This window comes from Aedes albopictus, chromosome 3, assembly GCF_035046485.1.
Source record: "Aedes albopictus strain Foshan chromosome 3, AalbF5, whole genome shotgun sequence".
NCBI lineage: Eukaryota > Metazoa > Arthropoda > Insecta > Diptera > Culicidae > Aedes > Aedes albopictus.
The window spans coordinates 125,929,515-125,948,888 of NC_085138.1; the positions used below are offsets into that span (position 1 = coordinate 125,929,515).

Consider the following 19,374-nt stretch of genomic DNA (forward strand, 5'->3'; position numbering starts at 1 on the left):
TCTCTCATCTCTCATCTCTCATCTCTCATCTCTCATCTCTCATCTCTCATCTCTCATCTCTCATCTCTCATCTCTCATCTCTCATCTCTCATCTCTCATCTCTCATCTCTCATCTCTCATCTCTCATCTCTCTTCTCTCATCTCTCTTCTCTCATCTCTCATCTCTCATCTCTCATCTCTCATCTCTCATCTCTCATCTCTCATCTCTCATCTCTCATCTCTCATCTCTCATCTCTCATCTCTCATCTCTCATCTCTCATCTCTCATCTCTCATCTCTCATCTCTCATCTCTCATCTCTCATCTCTCATCTCTCATCTCTCATCTCTCATCTCTCATCTCTCATCTCTCATCTCTCATCTCTCATCTCTCATCTCTCATCTCTCATCTCTCATCTCTCATCTCTCATCTCTCATCTCTCATCTCTCATCTCTCATCTCTCATCTCTCATCTCTCATCTCTCATCTCTCATCTCTCATCTCTCATCTCTCATCTCTCATCTCTCTTCTCTCATCTCTCATCTCTCATCTCTCATCTCTCATCTCTCATCTCTCATCTCTCATCTCTCATCTCTCATCTCTCATCTCTCATCTCTCATCTCTCATCTCTCATCTCTCATCTCTCATCTCTCTTCTCTCATCTCTCATCTCTCATCTCTCATCTCTCATCTCTCATCTCTCATCTCTCATCTCTCTTCTCTCATCTCTCTTCTCTCATCTCTCATCTCTCATCTCTCATCTCTCATCTCTCATCTCTCATCTCTCATCTCTCATCTCTCATCTCTCATCTCTCATCTCTCATCTCTCATCTCTCATCTCTCATCTCTCATCTCTCATCTCTCATCTCTCATCTCTCATCTCTCATCTCTCATCTCTCATCTCTCATCTCTCATCTCTCATCTCTCATCTCTCATCTCTCATCTCTCATCTCTCATCTCTCATCTCTCATCTCTCATCTCTCATCTCTCATCTCTCATCTCTCATCTCTCATCTCTCATCTCTCATCTCTCATCTCTCATCTCTCATCTCTCATCTCTCATCTCTCATCTCTCATCTCTCATCTCTCTTCTCTCTTCTCTCTTCTCTCTTCTCTCTTCTCTCTTCTCTCTTCTCTCTTCTCTCTTCTCTCTTCTCTCTTCTCTCTTCTCTCTTCTCTCTTCTCTCTTCTCTCTTCTCTCTTCTCTCTTCTCTCTTCTCTCATCTCTCATCTCTCACCTCTCAGCTCTCATCTCTCATCTCTCATCTCTCATCTTTCATCTCTCATCTCTCATCTCTCATCTCTCATCTCTCATCTCTCATCACTCATCTCATCTCTCATCTCATCTCTCATCTCATCTCTCATCTCATCTCTCATCTCATCTCATGTCATCCTTCCCTAACTCTCTATCCTATCCTTTACCCTCCCATCTACCCTACCTTCTACCCTACCCTCTACTCTAACCACCTACCCTGCCTTTTACCCCACTCTCTACTTTAACACACTACCCTAACCCTCAACCTTACCCTCAACCCTACACTCTAACCTACCCTCAACCCTATCTTCAACCCTACACCGTAACATAACCCTTTACCCTACCCTCTATCCTAACTCTCAACCCTACCCTCTACCCTACCTTTTACCTTACCCTGTTACATAATCCTCTACCCTACCTTCTATCTAACCTTCTTCCCTACCCTCTAGCCTACCCTCCACCCAACCCTCTACCCTAACGCTCAACCCTGCCCTCTACCCTAACTTTCCCCTCCCCTGTAACACGACCCTCTTTCCTACCTTCTACCCTACCTTTTATCCTACCCTCTACTCTACCTTCTTACCTACCCTCTACCCTACCCTCCACTCTACCCTCTACCCTCACTCTACCCTACCTATTATCCTACCTTACACCCTACCCTGTAACATACCCTCTACTCTACATACTACCCTACCTTCTATTCTACCCTCTCACAAAACCCACTACCCTACCTTCTACTCTACCTTCTTCCTTACCCTCTACCCTACCCTCTACCCTACCTTCTACCCTAACCCTCTACCCTACCTTCTACCCTAATCCTCTACCCTACCGTCTACCCTATCTTTTACCCTACACTCTGCCTTACCTTCTACTTCTACCCCACCCTCTAACATAACCCTCTACCCTACCCTCTACCCTAATCATCTACTCTACCCTCTACCCTACCCTCTACCCTAAACCTCTGTCCTAGTCTCTTCTCAAACCCTCTACCTAACCCTCTACCCAACCCTCTATCTTACCTTCTACCCTAACTTGTTACTTGTTCCCGAAAACCTAAAACCCCAATTTACGCCTAAGGAGCGTAAATTGGGGGAGCGCTATTTGGGAATTAGTGCGTAAATGGGGGGAGCGTTATTTGGGAATTAGTGCGTAAATCGGGGGGCGCAAATTGAGTTTGGCGCAAATAAAGTGAGCGTAAATTGGGGTTTTAGTGTATAGGTATTTCTAGGTATTTATATTATTATAGTGGAAGAAGTATAACCAAAAGTATTATACCTAAAAACCCTTCTCTTGAGCAAGCACTTATGTAATGTACAGATTATAATGTTGACACACAGCAAAACATCAACATACCGTCGTGCGGGGCTACTTTTGAAATGCGGGGCTACTTTGGACACTTTTGAATATGGATTTTTTTAATTCAAAATATGGTTCAAATCTGTTTGATAACTTAAGAACTATTATAAAGCAATAGTTTTCCCTTCATTTGGTTGAAATTATTTTTCAAACAGACCGTTTATTGCTTGTCAGGACGAGAAAAAACATCGAATAAACCAATATAATATACATAACTTATCAGAACATTTGGTCTGTAGGCATTGTTTCTACAGTTCATAAATTTCAAAGTGTTGATCAATTCATTCAAAATGTATCAACGTAGCATATACAATCGAATATTTGTATCGTTATACGTTATAAATGACCGTTTCACCCAAATAAAGGATTGATGGTCCCTTTTTTCAGGCTATCTATATAGCAATATCACGCTGCTCATAATACCAAAGGTAGCACAGAACCATCTTAAAACGCATATTTTTATTGAAATTATGTATGATACAGTATTCTACAGTATTGGTACAACGTAGTTTTCTAAATAACCCTGGAATTTGAAATGCAGTTTTGTTATAGATAAAAATGTCCAAAGTAGCCCCCATCCGGTTCTATATGAGATGTGCCCGATTGGTGTATGAACAACTTTTTTGTTTATTGATGGATTTAGCTCAAATTTTGCATACATCCTACATACATACTCACAATTATTGTGTATAAAAATTGCGGAAATTCATTCACTAGTCTGGGAGTTATAATGTCATAAAGTTGAAAAACCATGAAAAAGTGTATAAAGAAGCCCCGCACGACGGTATATGGGAAGAACGAAAAAAAAAACACTTTGAGTCAAGTGAAACTCTATGTGATGCACAAGGTTCTATGAATAATATTCATTGCTGTACCGTGAGGATACCAGAAACATTGTGACTGTAGGTAGATGACAATGCTTTCAATAAGAAGCTCTGTTACATGGATTGTTTGATGTCAGTAAAAACTTGGTAACCTTGGTAAAAGTAAGTGAATTCAATATACATATAATGGATCTAAGAAGATTCGGATACCGAGAGGAATACCTAGGGCTATTTAAAAAATGAAACGGGATTCAAGAAAAAGCTGGCGATTCATGGAGCAAGATGCTAGTAAAAAACAAAGAGTTAGTGGAGAAAGCTGACGAATTGAGCAGGAAGTTGAAGATTCTGGGAAGAAGCAGATGAATCCTAGAGAAGTCGAGAAAAACCTCCAGAAACTTAAATAAAACTGGGTATTCTGGAAAGCTACCGAGGGCTCTAGGAACATGCTGGTGGTTCTGAGGAGGAAGTGTTGATTTCAGGGGAACTAGAAAAAATATGGAGTCTAAAGATAGAAGCTTTGGATTCTAGATAGGGTTGGAGAATACTGAAGAGAACAAGAAGCTGGGGTCCAGGAGTAGGTGTTATTTAAAACAGTTCATACAGATACTGAGCTAATAGGGCAAAGACCGGGAGACGGGTGACTTCAATGCCTAGGCCGTGGAAAGAGGACGCCGTTTCACGAACCAGCATGGTAAGACTCTACTAAAGGCTCCGACCATGGTTTCGCACTGGCTAATGTCGGTACTGAAATGCCGACGAGGGTGTCTTCCATTTTGCTCTTGGAATTTGCTCCCCAGTCAACCAGTCATCGTATAAGATGTTGAATGAGATGTTAAATTGGAGGCGATATGCGTACATTTTACATGCGCCTAAATGGAGGCATGCACTCATATGGCCTCCACTTTGTCATCTTATGCAATATCTTATACGATTACTGGTTGTCTGGGTATTATACTTCTTCTTGGCTTAGCGTCCCTAAGCTCATGTTCATTCTTCTTTCTTTTCTTCTTCTGCCTGTTCACAGGGTCAAGAAAACGTTCTCCCCCCTTGCTCACCCTAATCTGTGGTCGTCGAGGACTTACACATGGTCGCAAGCCCCTGCTCCCCTCAATCTGGGACGAGCCGGCCGATTAAGGCCACTCTTCCAAGCTTGCAAGTATTACTGCCCTTCACTCTCCGGGTTAACAACCGGCCTTACGAACGCCGCCTGGTAGCAACAGTTTTTTAACAATCTACACTGAATTCTTTTTTTACAGACTTTTTTTTACGCGATTTTATTTTGCACGATTTTTTTACGCGATTTTCTCAAAGTTACGCGACTTTTTTTACGCGATTTTGGTCATTTGCGGAGGGCAAATCGCGTAAAAAAAATTTCCTTTGGATTTTTTTTTGCGCGATTTCTCGAACTAACGCGAACTTTTTTTACACGATTTTTTTTTGCGCGAACGCATCCATCGCGTAAAAACAGAATTTAGTGTACTCATCCCTAATTTTTAAGGTCTTCACCAACCATGATCCATCCATGACCTCTCCCGCCATGCTAGTCAGGAAGAAAATGGGGTTCCCTATACTGGCACTTCGCGAACAGTTACCTCATACTGTCCCTACTCTGCTTAAACAATTGTGTAGCTTACCCGCTTCTTGCGAAGAGGTTGAACCCCAGACAACCAGGAGTCGCATAAGGATGCATGCAGTACATCGTAAAAAAGTATTATTTTAAGCTTCTATCGCATATATGTACTGCGGAGTAATAATGTTCATCACATATGATGTTATTTTTGTACTTATTGCGATGTATCTGGAAAACTCGCATAAGAATACAAATCAACTTTTTTTATACATATTCGCAAAAGTGTGCGAACGAACTCGCAACGTATCAAATGAATTTGCTTAATTGCATACTAGCATACGACTTGATTATATAACTTCTCTTGGTACTTGTCATATTATACCAGTTAAGCTCGCATTGGTGTACGAATGAAATCGCACGAATGAAAAAATAAACTCGTTAAAGGGTGCATAAAAACTCGTATAAGCTAGAAACGTTTACGTTGACATAATGCCATTTGATATGTGAAAACATAGAAAGAGGTGCTTTTGTACTGTCCATGCAGTGCCAAATAACTACAAAACAGTTAATAGTCATCGTTATGGTTATAAACTCATTAGTTTTGTTTTGTGGTTCTGGTAATCAACAATGGTTGACGCTAGCCAGAGAGGGGTAGTGGAAACAGTGCGGGAATTCACGCGTAGTTGGTTTTATCTCCAGATAGTCTGGCGAACACGCACGTAAAGCGGGGCTCAATCAGGCTTGTTATTTGCTCCCACAATGTGTCTCAAATGAACGTTTTTGCTCTCTTTATCTTTGTGCGTTCCTACCGAAGTCGTTTGTGCGGGAGCGATACACAAAGAGAGTACGGGAGCGAGACAAAGAGAAACTTCGAGCCACTTGAATCAACACAAAGTGTAACTTTTTTGTGCATCATTTTTGAGGAACCCGGTAGGTTGGTGGACTATTTTTATGGCGTTGTTCGCAGTACGAGCTCGCCGATCGGGTGGTATGTCATAATTGCACATATAAATACTTGTGCAATTGTTAATAAATGATTTGCTATCACAAACATATTTATGTTTACTCCCGGCGTACACAAAGTGCCTCAATTTTGAGAAAACGCACTTTTTTGAGCAATCAATCCGCACGTTTTTCGGAGTCACAAGCTACAAGCAGGAAGCTGAAACAAAACGAGAGAAAACGCTCTAGCTTTGAATGCGGGAGCGCGGAGCAGATTTTTTTGTTCTCTTGTTTTGCTCTGAGGAGGATTCCATGCCTGGGCTCAATAATCCAAAGGTCATTAGTTCGACACTGAGATTACAATAATTGTTTTTTTTTTTTTAATATTATAAGGTCGCATAAGGTGCTATGTTACGTCGCAATAAGGCACACCGTACATCACATAAGATGTAGCTTCAAGTCTTATGGCGTTATTGTTGGCCCGCCAATGTAGGTATAGTGGCTCCACTTTTGCACGCATAAGGCACTTTTGCTGCATCGTATGCTATGCAACTTGTTTGCATAAAAGTACTATAACCCGATCATAAACTAGCAGTGGAAAAACGTCCACCACACCATGTATTAACGCGTGAGGGACAAACTACACACCAAATTTTTAGTGCTGGAAATCAGCAAAATTTTGCTGATTTTTTTTGTGCTGTACTTCCAGCAATGAATCCAGCAAAATTTATTTTACTGAATTTACAGCAATCCGTTTTGACAGTTGTTTTGCTGGATTTTCAGCAATATGCAACGTCTCACTTTTGGGTTCATATTGCTGGATTTTCAGCAAGACGAAAAAAGTGTGAAAAAAGTTATGCCATACTGGGATCTTTGACAAACATGTTTCAGGTAGGATTTCTCTAGAAATCCCTCGATCATTTCGGGAAAATATCCAGAAAATATCCTTTCTATTGCATCACGTTGAGAACAGCTTGCTGTCGTAATGTACGGTTTGGGTAAAAAAAATGACCATAATGCAAAAGGAGGATTACTGTAGCAGCTCTTCCAGTGATTTGAATGGTGATTTCATCAGTATTTTCTCGGGTTCGCTCGCTAGAGGACTCCTATCTTGAGATTCTCTCAGGCCTAACTAGAAAAGGTCTCAAGATAATATTTTTAGAATTACTCTACAGAATGCTACACATATCCATGGTAAAATTCTTGAATAATTGCATTAGCCTTAAAAAAAATTAAAAAAAAATCTTGAGATACTGTTCACAAATCTCTTTTCGGTTTCGTAAAGTTTGCCTTTTATTTTCGAAATACTTACCTATAAGGATTTTCCAAGAACAAACTCTAGTCTAGAGTCTAGAGCGGTTTTATTCGAAATTTCTCTAGGAATTCAGTAGAGTTGATTGTGGAAGTCAATATGTAGTCGGTAGCATTTGGCTGATTGATAGCAGAACCAATTCCGGGAGGAATTACTTGAAATTTCAACCCTGGGTTGAACAACCGGCATTCTCACTCTGCTGTTGGCCCTCTTTATTCCATCTTTTTAACTCACCCCTTGCATTCCGAAAAGGAATTGTTCACCACAGTAGGGATCCTCCAACCACGAAGATTGCCCTCATGACCGGGTATTCGTGATCGGACAAGGTGGCCTAACTAAAACATTCGGATAGTATTTGGATTATAGGCTAATTTATGGTAATTCCCCTTGTCAATCTCGAGAGATCTGTGATTGTCCCAAAAGATACCGAAAACAGTCTAATCTATATATATAAAAATGAGTTTGAAGTCCCTTTGAGGCAACAAAACTCAAGAACGGCTGAACCGATCAGGATGACTCTTGCACGGTTCGGTTTGTATTCGTGGTGGCTGTGTTTATATGTACTAAAAGTTACGAAAATGAACTGAAAAAGTTAGAAAATTGAAAAAGTAGTGATTTTGATGACCTGGGAAGAAAATTAACACGATCGAAATAAAACCAATCTAGAGTGCGGTGCTGCAATGACCTCAACAGTTGTCAAACCACCACAACCGGGCAAGACAAAGTTTGCCGGGCCAGCTAGTATGAACTATAGATTTTTAAAGGGATGTAATATGGACCCTCCCATGTGTTTATGAAGATTGGAGCTGAAAATCCCTGTGCAGAAGGGTTACATTGATTAAGGAATCCCATTTGAAATACCTGGAGGATCTTAACCATTTATAATGTCGAGAAAACTAGAAGAGCTGTCAACGCATACTATTATGAACATGATTATATACATGATTACATGTACAAAACAATTTTTGTTTGAAAGAAACTTGCTGAAAACCAGCAAAACTTTCGCAATTATTTTAGGTTCGGTTTTCGAAACAAACTAATAAAACACGAGAAAATACCGAGGAACAATCATTTATTTCCTCACTGTTCATGCAGATTGCTATTATTGAAACACTTTATTTGTTCATTTAATTCCTGCCGTTTCCTCTTCCAGTACCCAACAGTAATCCATTGAAGAGATCGTTCCGTTGCATCTGGAAACAAGAATTTGGATCAAAACTTAGTTTCTTGTACCTACTAGAACACATTAATGATCATTTAACTTACCTTAATAGTGCAGATGGTTCAAAACTTTCGCAAAATACGTCGGAAATTCCAAATGAATTATGAAGCACTTGTTCTTTTTTTTCTTGTTTTCTTCGGCTTGCCGTCAAGTGTTAAGTGTTTGACAGATGCTTTGCTGGTTGAACCAGTAATTATTATGACTTGCTGAATCTTCAGCAAACCGAATTGAGGTTGCTGATTATTCAGTAAAATTCCATTTGCTGGAGTCGTTTCAGCAATTTATTTTGCTGGAAGGCGACACGAATTTTTGGTGTGTACTGTGAGGGGTACATACAGGTGCATGTAGGTACCACACAGTCTTCGTTAACGATGTAGCAGCTTTTTCACCACTTTGATCATTTATTCCCTGCTTCCAAGATATCCAAGATTTTTTTTGACCTCCTCTACTGCCCTTCCAGCTACTGTTAAGTTGGAGGGGTAGTTCGTGTTGACATCTAATGATTGGGTCTTGCTGACATTGATATATAGACCTGCCGCAAAGAAACGTTCGGCAAGGTCATTGAGCTTACCCTGCTTGAGCATCATTTTCCTAAAAAATTGCAGAATCCCTAACCTTTTCTATGCACTGGCCTGTCCCTGAAATCATTATTATCTTCTTTTTGTAATAGAATGACTTACCATTGAGTGTAACACTCACAGATGAGACAATTGGTGTATTTGAGATTGGTTGCTTGTGAAAAATAATGCAAATAATTACAACAAAAACAACTATAATCCGTCCCAAAAATTGTCAAATAACTTTTTTCTCCAATGATGAATGTTTTTGGCCCCATAGCAACTTTTTCTTGTCTCAATTAGATCTTTTGAAAGAGATATGGGTCATTGGTGTACATTCCGGGCCCAGACTCCATACATGTTTGCCCAGTCTTTTTTAGTTCAATTAACCATAAGATATAGTAGTTCAGTAAATGACAGTAAAATTAGAAGTGTTTTATTAGAAACTTCTTGTAGAGTTAACTAATCAAGTTCAAATTTGTACCATTTATAGCTAACTGATTGAGAACTACTAGTATTCACTAGCAATTAAAATTTGAGGATTTTTGGTGAACCTTGTAAAAAAACTCATTGAAAAATTTTAAGCTAATTATTAAAATTTGCATGCTTTTGAAAATTTGCAGCTAGCGCCACCTAGCTGTAGAAACTCGAACCAAATGGTAATTATTCTCACAGCCCTTGATCTACCAAACAATTTTGCCGAAGACACCATCTTTCTAAAACATCAGGATCCTAAGATAAGTATGTAAAATTTAAAATTTGTTTGCTCTCTAGCGTCGCCTATTCCTCTATTCTATTTGGCTTACAGCCAAAAAATAAATTATGTATTGTTTCGTTCCATCATTAATTGCAAATTACCTAGAAGATAATCTTAAAACCAAAAAAAAGTAAATTACAGTTGCGAATGTCTTTGGGCAAAATCAATCCAAAAGGTGGAAAAAAATAATAACTTTTTAATACAAGACTCCATGTGACCACCAATAGCGCATTCGAAAACAAATTTTCTCAAGAATTGATTACTGATTTATTTACGGAAAACTGATCTGAAGTGTGTTATAGAGCACGTTTTACACCAGTTCTCAAAATTAGAGTTTTCCCGTTATTTTACGGCATCTATTATGACTTCAATGAACATTTCGCTGGAATCTCATCACCCCAAATCCATAGAGAACTTCACACACAAGACGTTATTAAAATGTTGGAATGTTAGAATATTAGGTACGGGGTCAATTAGGCAGATGTATACTTTTAAGGTAAATTTTCATTTTTGTTTTTTTTAAATGAATTTTCGCGTAATAATAACTGAATAAGTTATCGAATACACAAGGATTATTTCTAAACTATTTATTGCGACGTTAGTACCAAAGTATTGATAATTTTTAAATTTCTACGCAAACAAGCATGAGTAATTCTCTACCTATCGCCGATTCCAAACGATGAGCGAAAGCTTACATACTGAAAAATGATCCAAAATATTGTTTGCCTCTTGTTTCATAAACTATAGATGATGTCAGTATATAGTTTTAAAGCTAAGTTTGCCCCAACTCCCCTAAACATTTGTTTTTTATTATTTCTATGTTAAAATAGCAATAAATTGAAACCTCATTACATGATATGAGTGAATATTGACGAAGAGCCAGATAGTAATGTATCTGCATCATAAAGAATTTGGAAATTTAGGGTATCATGGGGTTACATGAGGGGGGTGGAAGCTCAGGTAAAATATTATCTCCTGGGCGCCCATTAAAAACACCACCCCCGGCGAAGACTGGCGCTCGAGCCTAGCTATTTAGCACTGTAGTTGGAGGAAATGCCAATGCAGAACCCATAGCTTCCGGGAAGGTAAGCCCAGCTCCCTGGGTTAGTGGGTAGGTGTCAGGCCCTGCGAGCCAGCCGTAAAAAAGACTAGCACCGGAAAATCAACAAGAGAAGAATGCGAACCGATACCAATGGCGACGACCACAGCGACGAAAAGGGACTTGCGATTGGAAGCTCGGTACGTGAAACTGCAGATCTCTCAACTTCATCGGGAGCACCCGCATACTCGCCGATATACTGAAGGACCGCGGGTTCGGAATCGTAGCGCTGCAGGAGGTGTGTTGGACAGGATCTATGGTGCGAACGTTTAGAGGTAATCATACCATTTACCAGAGTTGCGGCAACACACGTGAGCTGGGAACAGCTTTTATAGTGATGGGCGACATGCAGAGGCGCGTGATCGGTTGGTGGCCGATCGACGAAAGAATGTGCAGGTTGAGGATCAAGGGCCGATTCTTCAACATTAGCATAATAAACGTGCACAGCCCTCACTCCGGAAGCACCGATGACGACAAAGACGCATTTTACGCGCAACTCGAACGCGAGTACGACCGCTGCCCAAAACAACGACGTCAAGATCATCATAGGGGATCTAAACGCTCAGGTAGGCCAGGAGGAGGAATTCAGACCGACGATTGGAAAGTTCAGCGCCCACCAGCTGACGAACGAAAATGGCCTACGCTTCATCGATTTCGCCGCCTCCAAGAACATGGCCATTCGTAGCACCTTCTTCCAGCACAGCCTCCCGTATCGTTACACCTGGAGATCACCACAACAAACGGAATCGCAAATCGACCACGTTCTGATTGATGGACGACACTTTTCCGATATTATAGACATCAGGACCTATCGTGGCGCTAATATCGACTCTGATCACTACCTGGTGATGGTTAAACTGCGCCCAAAACTCTCCGTTATTAACAATGTACAGTACCGGCGGCCGCCCCGGTACGATCTAGAGCGACTGAAGCAACCGGATGTCGCCACCGCGTACGCGCAGAATCTCGAGGCAGCGTTGCCGGACGAGGGTGTGCTCGATGTGGCCCCTCTAGAGGACTGCTGGAGTACAGTCAAAGCAGCCATCAACAACACAGCTGAGAGCACTATCGGGTACGTAGAACGGAGTCGACGAAACGATTGGTTCGACGAGGAGTGCAGAGCGGTTCTGGAGGAAAAGGATGCAGCGCCGGCGGTAATGCTGCAGCATGGAACCCGACAGAATGTGGAGCGATACAGACAGAAGCGGAAGCAGCAGACCCGTCTCTTCCGGGAGAAAAAGCGCCGCCGGGAAGAAGCGGAGTGCGAGGAAATGGAACTGCTGTGCCGTTCACAGGAAACACGCAAGTTCTATCAGAAGCTCAACGCATCCTGCAAAGGCTACGTGCCGCAAGCCGAAATCTGCAGGGATAAGGACGGGAGCCTCCTGACGGACAAATGTGAGGTGATCAAAAGGTGGAAGCAGCACTTTGACGAGCACCTGAATGGCGAAGAGAATGTAGACACGGAGGACCAAGGCAGCGGAGGAAATGGCTATGTTGGCGCAGCAGAGGACGGGAACGAACCAACTCCCACGCTGAGGGAAGTTAAGGATGCCATCCACCAGCTCAAAAACAACAAAGCGGCTGGTAAGGACGGTATTGCAGCAGAACTCATCAAGATGGTCCCGGAAAAGTTGGCCACCTGTCTGCATCAGTTAGTAGTCAAGATCTGGGAAACCGAACAGCTACCGGAGGAGTGGAAGGAAGAGATAATCTGTCCCATCCACAAGAAAGGCGACAAGTTAATGTGTGAGAACTTTCGAGCGATCACCATTTTGAATGCCGCCTACAAAGTGCTATCCCAGATCATCTTCCGTCGTCTTTCACCTAAAGTAAATGAGTTCGTGGGAAGTTACCAAGCCGGTTTCATCGACGGCCGGTCGACAACGGACAAGATCTTCACCGTTCGGCAAATCCTCCAGAAATGCCGTGAATACCAGGTCCCAACGCATCACCTGTTCATCGACTTCAAAGCGGCATACGACAGTATCGACCGCACAGAGCTATGGAAAATTATGGACGAGAACAGCTTTCCCGGGAAGCTGACTAGACTGATAAGAGCAACGATGGACGGTGTGCAGAACAGCGTAAGGATTTCGGGTGAACTATCCAGTTCATTTGAATCCCGACGGGGACTACGACAAGGTGATGGACTTTCCTGCCTACTATTCAACATCGCCCTGGAAGGTGTTATGCGACGAGCCGGGCTCAACAGCCGGGGTACGATCTTCACGAAATTCAACCAATTTGTCTGTTTTGCGGATGACATGGATATTATTGCTACAACATTTGGAACGGTGGCAGAACAGTACACCCGCCTGAAACGTGAAGCAGCAAAGGTCGGACTGGTGGTGAATGCGGCTAAGACAAAGTACATGCTGGTAGGTGGGACTGAGCGAGACAGGACAAGCCTTGGCAGCAATGTTACGATAGACGGGGATACTTTCGAGGTGGTAGAAGAATTCGTCTACCTCGGTTCCTTGCTAACGGCTGACAATAACGTGAGCCGTGAAATACGAAGGCGCATCATCAGTGGAAGTCGTGCCTACTATGGGCTCCAGAAGAAGCTGCGGTCAAAAAAGATTCACCCCCGCACCAAATGTACCATGTACAAGACGTTAATAAAACCGGTGGTTCTCTACGGACACGAGACATGGACGATGCTCGAGGAGGACCTGCAAGCACTCGGAGTTTTCGAGCGACGGGTGCTAAGGACGATCTTCGGCGGCGTGCAGGAGAACGGTGTGTGGTGGAGAAGGATGAACCATGGCATGAGCTCGCTGCACTCTACGGCGAACCCAGCATCCAGAAAGTGGCCAAAGCCGGGAGGATACGATGGGCAGGGCATGTTGCAAGAATGCCGGATAACAACCCTGCAAAGTTGGTGTTTGCTAACCATCCGGTTGGTACAAGAAGGCGTGGAGCGCAGAGAGCACGATGGGCGGACCAGGTGGAGCGTGATCTGGCGAGTGTTGGGCGAGACCGACGTTGGAGAGCTGCAGTTGCAAATCGAGTATTATGGCGGCAAATTGTTGATTCAGTATTATCATGAATTTGATGTTAACTAAATAAATGAAAATGAATGAAAAATGGGGTTACATGAGAAAAAAGTAATCCAAAAGGTTGTAAAACCATATTAGATGGGGAACTGGGGTAAAACGGGCTCTACAACTCACTTCAGAACAGTTGCCCGTACATGAATCAGAAAATTTGCTTCCGAGTAAGCTATTGGTGGTCACATGTAGTCTTATCACGTCTTATGTTTAGAAAGTTGATCATTTTTTCCAACTTTTGCGTTGATTTTGCCCAATGTGCACTGTATGAATGTGTAACTAAATTCATTCAACGCTACTGGTGTACTAATCATTTTCTTTTTTTTAACTTCTTGGTGAACATGATGTTCTTACTCCAAAGAATTAAAAGGAAAGAAAAATGGACACAAATCATTCGTTCCACATTCCGAATTCAGCCTTGCATTACCAGGAATAAATACTCTCATCCCGTTTTCCTGTGCATGGAATTTGATAGAGCATAGTCGACATTCCGATTGATCTATTGATTTGATTTTAGGCCCGAAAACAACATGGCAGAAATTGTTTCTTCGAATCGTTTGTGGCATTGAGATTAAATGGGAAAACATGCATGCAGCTCAGAGAACAAACAAAATCGTTTTCTTTGTATTGGAAAAGGTTTGTGCCTATTTTTTTCGTATTGAATTTCCCTACACAAACAAAGCTGTGTAGACAACATCATCACCGATATAGCAAACAGTGCACAGTACGAACGAAACGTGTGAACATGCTGTTCCATATGATGCATCAAGTTGAAGTGTGGAGAAAATTAACGTTTTAAATTGGAACTTCTTAGAATGGCAGTAGACAAGGCAAATTTTGCCGGAGACAATTATTATGATATAAATTTACATAATTGAAAGATTACATTTCATATAATCATCACTTGTTCTATGTCTGAACAACATCTATCAAGGGAAATTATGAAGAATGAATAAAAAAATTACTTTATGTGTATCCAATTTGCTTTTTTTTTGAAGCCCGTATCTTGTTTCAATTGTAACTATTGAATTAGGGAACTGATTTCTAAACGTATCTATGCTCTACAACTTGCATTGCATTGTTTCATGAATTTGTTTGATTTGGTAAGGCATTTCAAATTAACTAAGCCTTCTCTATTGAAACCACCTGAAATGATCTATTCTTGCCTCGATGCATCAACACTGTAATTCAACAGTTATCGCAAAAAAAATCACTTGAAGAGTTACGTTCACTGGACCATGAGACAATCTCGAAAGAAAACGTGTCTTCTAGCCACATGCCACACTTTTCCTCTATGTACTGTCGTCGGTTGCTCATTGTCAGCCACGGGAAATTCCTGGGAAAACCCAACCATCCCAAACCACATCATAAGACCGCAAAGCCAACAAGACACCCTACCTCGTTATCATCATCATCGGTTGGATCGTAAACGTCGTCGTCGTCATCGTCGTTGTCACTAGCTGTGCCTTTCGTTGTCGTCTGGAGAGGTTTTCCCTTCCCTATCCCTAGTTTATCGGCGCTAACGTTCGATATCCTTTCCATCTCGGCCGTGTGGCACGAACAACAACGGGTGGCAGCAACCAGAGCAAACGTTTGAACGATTGGTTCGGATTTGAACTGAAACAAGTCGTTCGTTTCTAGTCATATGGCTGTCGTAGGTAGGAAGGAGAAGCTTGTGGCTCTAACGCCGTGAAGGGAATGTGTTTTCATTTAGGTTTCAATAAAATATTTCTTATGGCTTAATTATGAGCGCTTCGTTACCTCACGATGTGAAACCAAAGGAATGTGGGTAATATTTTTATTACTTCATGCGGTGTAGGAACTCAGGAAGTAAATAGTTTTCGACGTAACAAATATATTAAACCAAGCATACCTTTCCATTTTGTTCGAATTGATCTTTGTGAGAATCGAAAAAAAAATTTAACTATGAAGTTTCGATTGTACTTCATTTTTTTAGAATACTTAGCAAACTTAGTGAAGTTGGTTGTGGACAGAATAAGTAATAACTTTTACAAATATTCCAGTTATTATCAATCCTTAAGAGCACATAATCTCGTCCTTCAATTTCCACAGGCACTAACGAGTAATAAAAAGCTCAACAACGACATTTCCTTGTTCATAGTCAGCATCATCACCACCTTCATCACCACCAGTGTCTCATTATCAGTTTACTATAATGGTATAGGTACTTCGCCGAAGGCTCACCTGCATTGAGTTTTCCTGCATTCGCCTCCGGGCCATCTCGAGGATGATTCGCTGCCGGAGCACATCCAGTGGGTTCACTATCGACAGCGAGGCTTTCGTCCTTTTGGCTGGGGCGACCAAACTGTTGTCTTGTGGCTGCAATGGAGAAAGAGAAAGAAAAATCATGTGATGAGTGAGGACGGGTGGATGTCAATGCTGCTCGTCTTGAAAAAGGTGACGCGGGATAGTGAGAAGTATAAACTTTAATTATATGCTTTAAGGCGAAACTACTGGATCCATTTCCTCACTTTTTGGTTTTTGATTTTTTTATAAAATAACGAAGCAATATTTTCAAAATCGGTTTTCGTGCACATGTAGAGTATGGATCAAGGTATCTCCTGATTTTTTTCCAGATGGAAAATGTTTTTCGTTTTCGCAGAAACCATTTTTAAGCAAAATTTCAGTAGGCCAAAAATATTGGAAAAAAAGTAGTCTTTTTTAAAATTGAGATTTAGAGGCGGTGCAACCGCCTCAAAGTTGAATTTTCGAGTAATAAAAAGGTAATCTATAAAACCACGCTAAAAGAAATTGGTCAAACGGTTGAAAAGTTATCGGACTCCAAAGTTTTTTTTTTGTTAGAAACAGGAAAAAATAAATTAAATCTTTTAAAACTCATATGTTTCGTGACTTTCAAAAAAAAACTAATGTTCTACACGTTTATTTGAAATTTAATTTGTGAGAGATTCATAAAAAAAGATTGAAAATTGAAAAAGTTACACTTGAAGTGAAAACACCTTTTAATGACTCGAAAATTCAACTTTGAGGCGATTGCGCCACCTCTAAATCTCAAATATGTTTGGCTCAAACTCAGAGGTTTCTCTTTTTATGTCATTTGAATCCAGAAGAGCTTACAAATTTTCAACAAAGGTTTCAACAACTTTTGAAAAATAAGCCGCAGCCTAGGGGGAAGGGCAAACAATTAATCCACGGCTGAAATATAAACGACTCATAAGAAAGTGATCATTCTTCATAAATAATTCCAGAAGTCCCAGTGAAGAAACAGGGGTGTAAGCAGTAATAAATAACAAAATTTCCATAAACAAATAAAAAAATGCATAAATAAATCAAAAGTTTCCATAAATAATTGATGTTTGAGTTATTTATTGAAATTTTTGATTTATTCATGCATATTTTAATTTGTTTTTGGAACTTTTGTTATTTATTGCTGCTTACACCCCTGTTTCTTCACTGGAACTTTTCGAATTATTTATGGGAAATTTTGTATTTATTATGGAACGTTTAATTGTCTGCCATTAATCCACAAACTTCTTCAAAATTTTGTACAAAATATTCTGTAGCAGTCCATCCAAAGATTACTTCAATAATTCGTCCAGAAAATACTGCACACATGGATTCCATCAGATATTCCAGAGATTTCTACAGAAATTTCTCCACAACTTCGTTTAGTTAGCTCTCCTGGGATTTCCTAAGAAATTCCTCATTAGATTGCTTCCGGGATTCCTCCGAGGGTTCTTCGGGTATTTTTCCAAAACTTCCTCCAAGGATTCCCTCAGGATTTCCTCCAGGGAATCACTCGTGGAGATTTCTGGGATTTTTTCAGGAACAACTCCAGAGAATAAAAAAAAATCCTCCAAGGACTCTTCCAGGAACTTCTTTGGATTCTTACTGGATTCCCTTCTGGAATCTCCAAAGATTCCTCCAGGCATTCCTTCAGGCGCTTCTCCGGGTATTTCTTCATGAATTATTCCAGGGATTCCCTTACGGATTCCTTCAGTAATTTCTCCAGGGCTTCCTCCAGCGATTCCAACAGGAGTTCCACCTAGAATTTATTTAAGAATTCCTCCAAGAATTCCTCCAGAGGTTCCTCCAGAATTTGCTTCAAAGATTCCTCCAGGAATCCATACAGGTATTCCAACACGAATTCCAAAAATCCTCCAAATATTGCTCCAGGTATTCCTCTAGGCATTTCTTTAAAATATCTTACCCAAATTTCTCCAGGAAATCCCCCAGAATTTCATCCAGGAATGCCTCCAGGGTCTCCACCAGGAACTTAGCCAAGCATTCGTCCAGGCATTCCCCCAGGAATCCTTACAGAAATTTTATAAGAACTCCGGAATGTTGCAGTACTTCCTGCGATTTTTTTAGTTCAGAAAAACCTCCTTGGATTCCTTCAGAAGTTACTACAGCAAATCTTCCAGAAATTTCACTAGGAAAACCTCCATGGATGTCTTCAAAATGTGTCCCAAGAATTCCTCCAGGATTTTTTTCCAGGTTCCTACAGAAACTCCTCCAGGGATTCCTCCAGAAATTCATTCAAGAATTTCTTCCTCCAGGAATTCCTTCAAGAGTTCCTCCAAGGATTCCTCCAGGAATTCCTATGGAGATACCTCTAGGAATTGCGAACTTTCCTCCAGGATTTCCTTCAGGCTTCAGGAATTCATACGGGAATTCCTCCTGGAATTTATCCAGCCATTCCTCCACGAATTCCTCTAGGTTTTTCAGGAATTCCGCCAGAGATTCAGCCAGAAATTATATCAGGTATTGCTCCTGGGATTCCCCAAAGATTTTTTTCATGGATTTCTGCAGTAATTCTCCCAGGATTTCCTCCAGGAAATGGTTCAGGGTTTCCTTCAGCAATTACTACAAGAATTTATTTGGGAATTCTTCTAGGGATTCCTCCAATAATTCCTCAAGGGATTTCTTCAGAAATTTCACAAGGGATTCCTCAAAGAAATCCTCTGAAGATCAGAGATTCCTCCAGGAATTATGTCAGGGATTGCTCCAGGCATTCATCCAGGTATATCTCCAGATATTCCCCCAGGAATTTCTTCAGGAAAATTCATGAAATCCTTCAGATATTCCTCTTGAGATTTCTCCAGCAATTACCCTAAGAATTTCTCCAGGAGTTCCTACAATTATTCCTCCAGGGATTTCTCCAGTGGTTGCTCTAGGAACTCTTGCAGGTATTCTGACAGAAATTGCTCTAGGGATATGTACAGATATTTCTCAAGGGATTCCTCCAGGTATTCCTTCAGGCATTCCTCTAGAAATTCCCTAAGAAACTCCTCCAGGGATTTGTTTCAGGAACTCTTTCAAGGACTTTTTCCAGGAAGTCTTCCAGGAAATGCTCCAGGAATTTTCCCAGGAATTGCTGCTGGAATTCCTCTAGAGATTCTTTCAGAAATTCCTCTCTGGATCTCCTCAGGAATTCCTTCAAAAAAAAAATCCCCTAAAATGCCTCAAGGGTT

At 41.0% G+C, this 19,374-nt stretch overlaps 1 protein-coding gene across 2 annotated transcripts in view; it reads right to left on the reverse strand.

Moving 5' to 3' along the window:
- The window catches only part of LOC109430363 (uncharacterized), a 123,436-nt gene that overhangs the window by 53,775 nt on the left and 50,287 nt on the right, over positions 1–19,374 (reverse strand). For both annotated transcript variants that reach the window (XM_062855798.1, XM_062855797.1), the window contains exon 3: positions 16,127–16,261. In XM_062855798.1, coding sequence (XP_062711782.1) covers positions 16,127–16,261 — 135 coding nt within the window. The remainder of the gene's footprint in view (positions 1–16,126; positions 16,262–19,374) is intronic.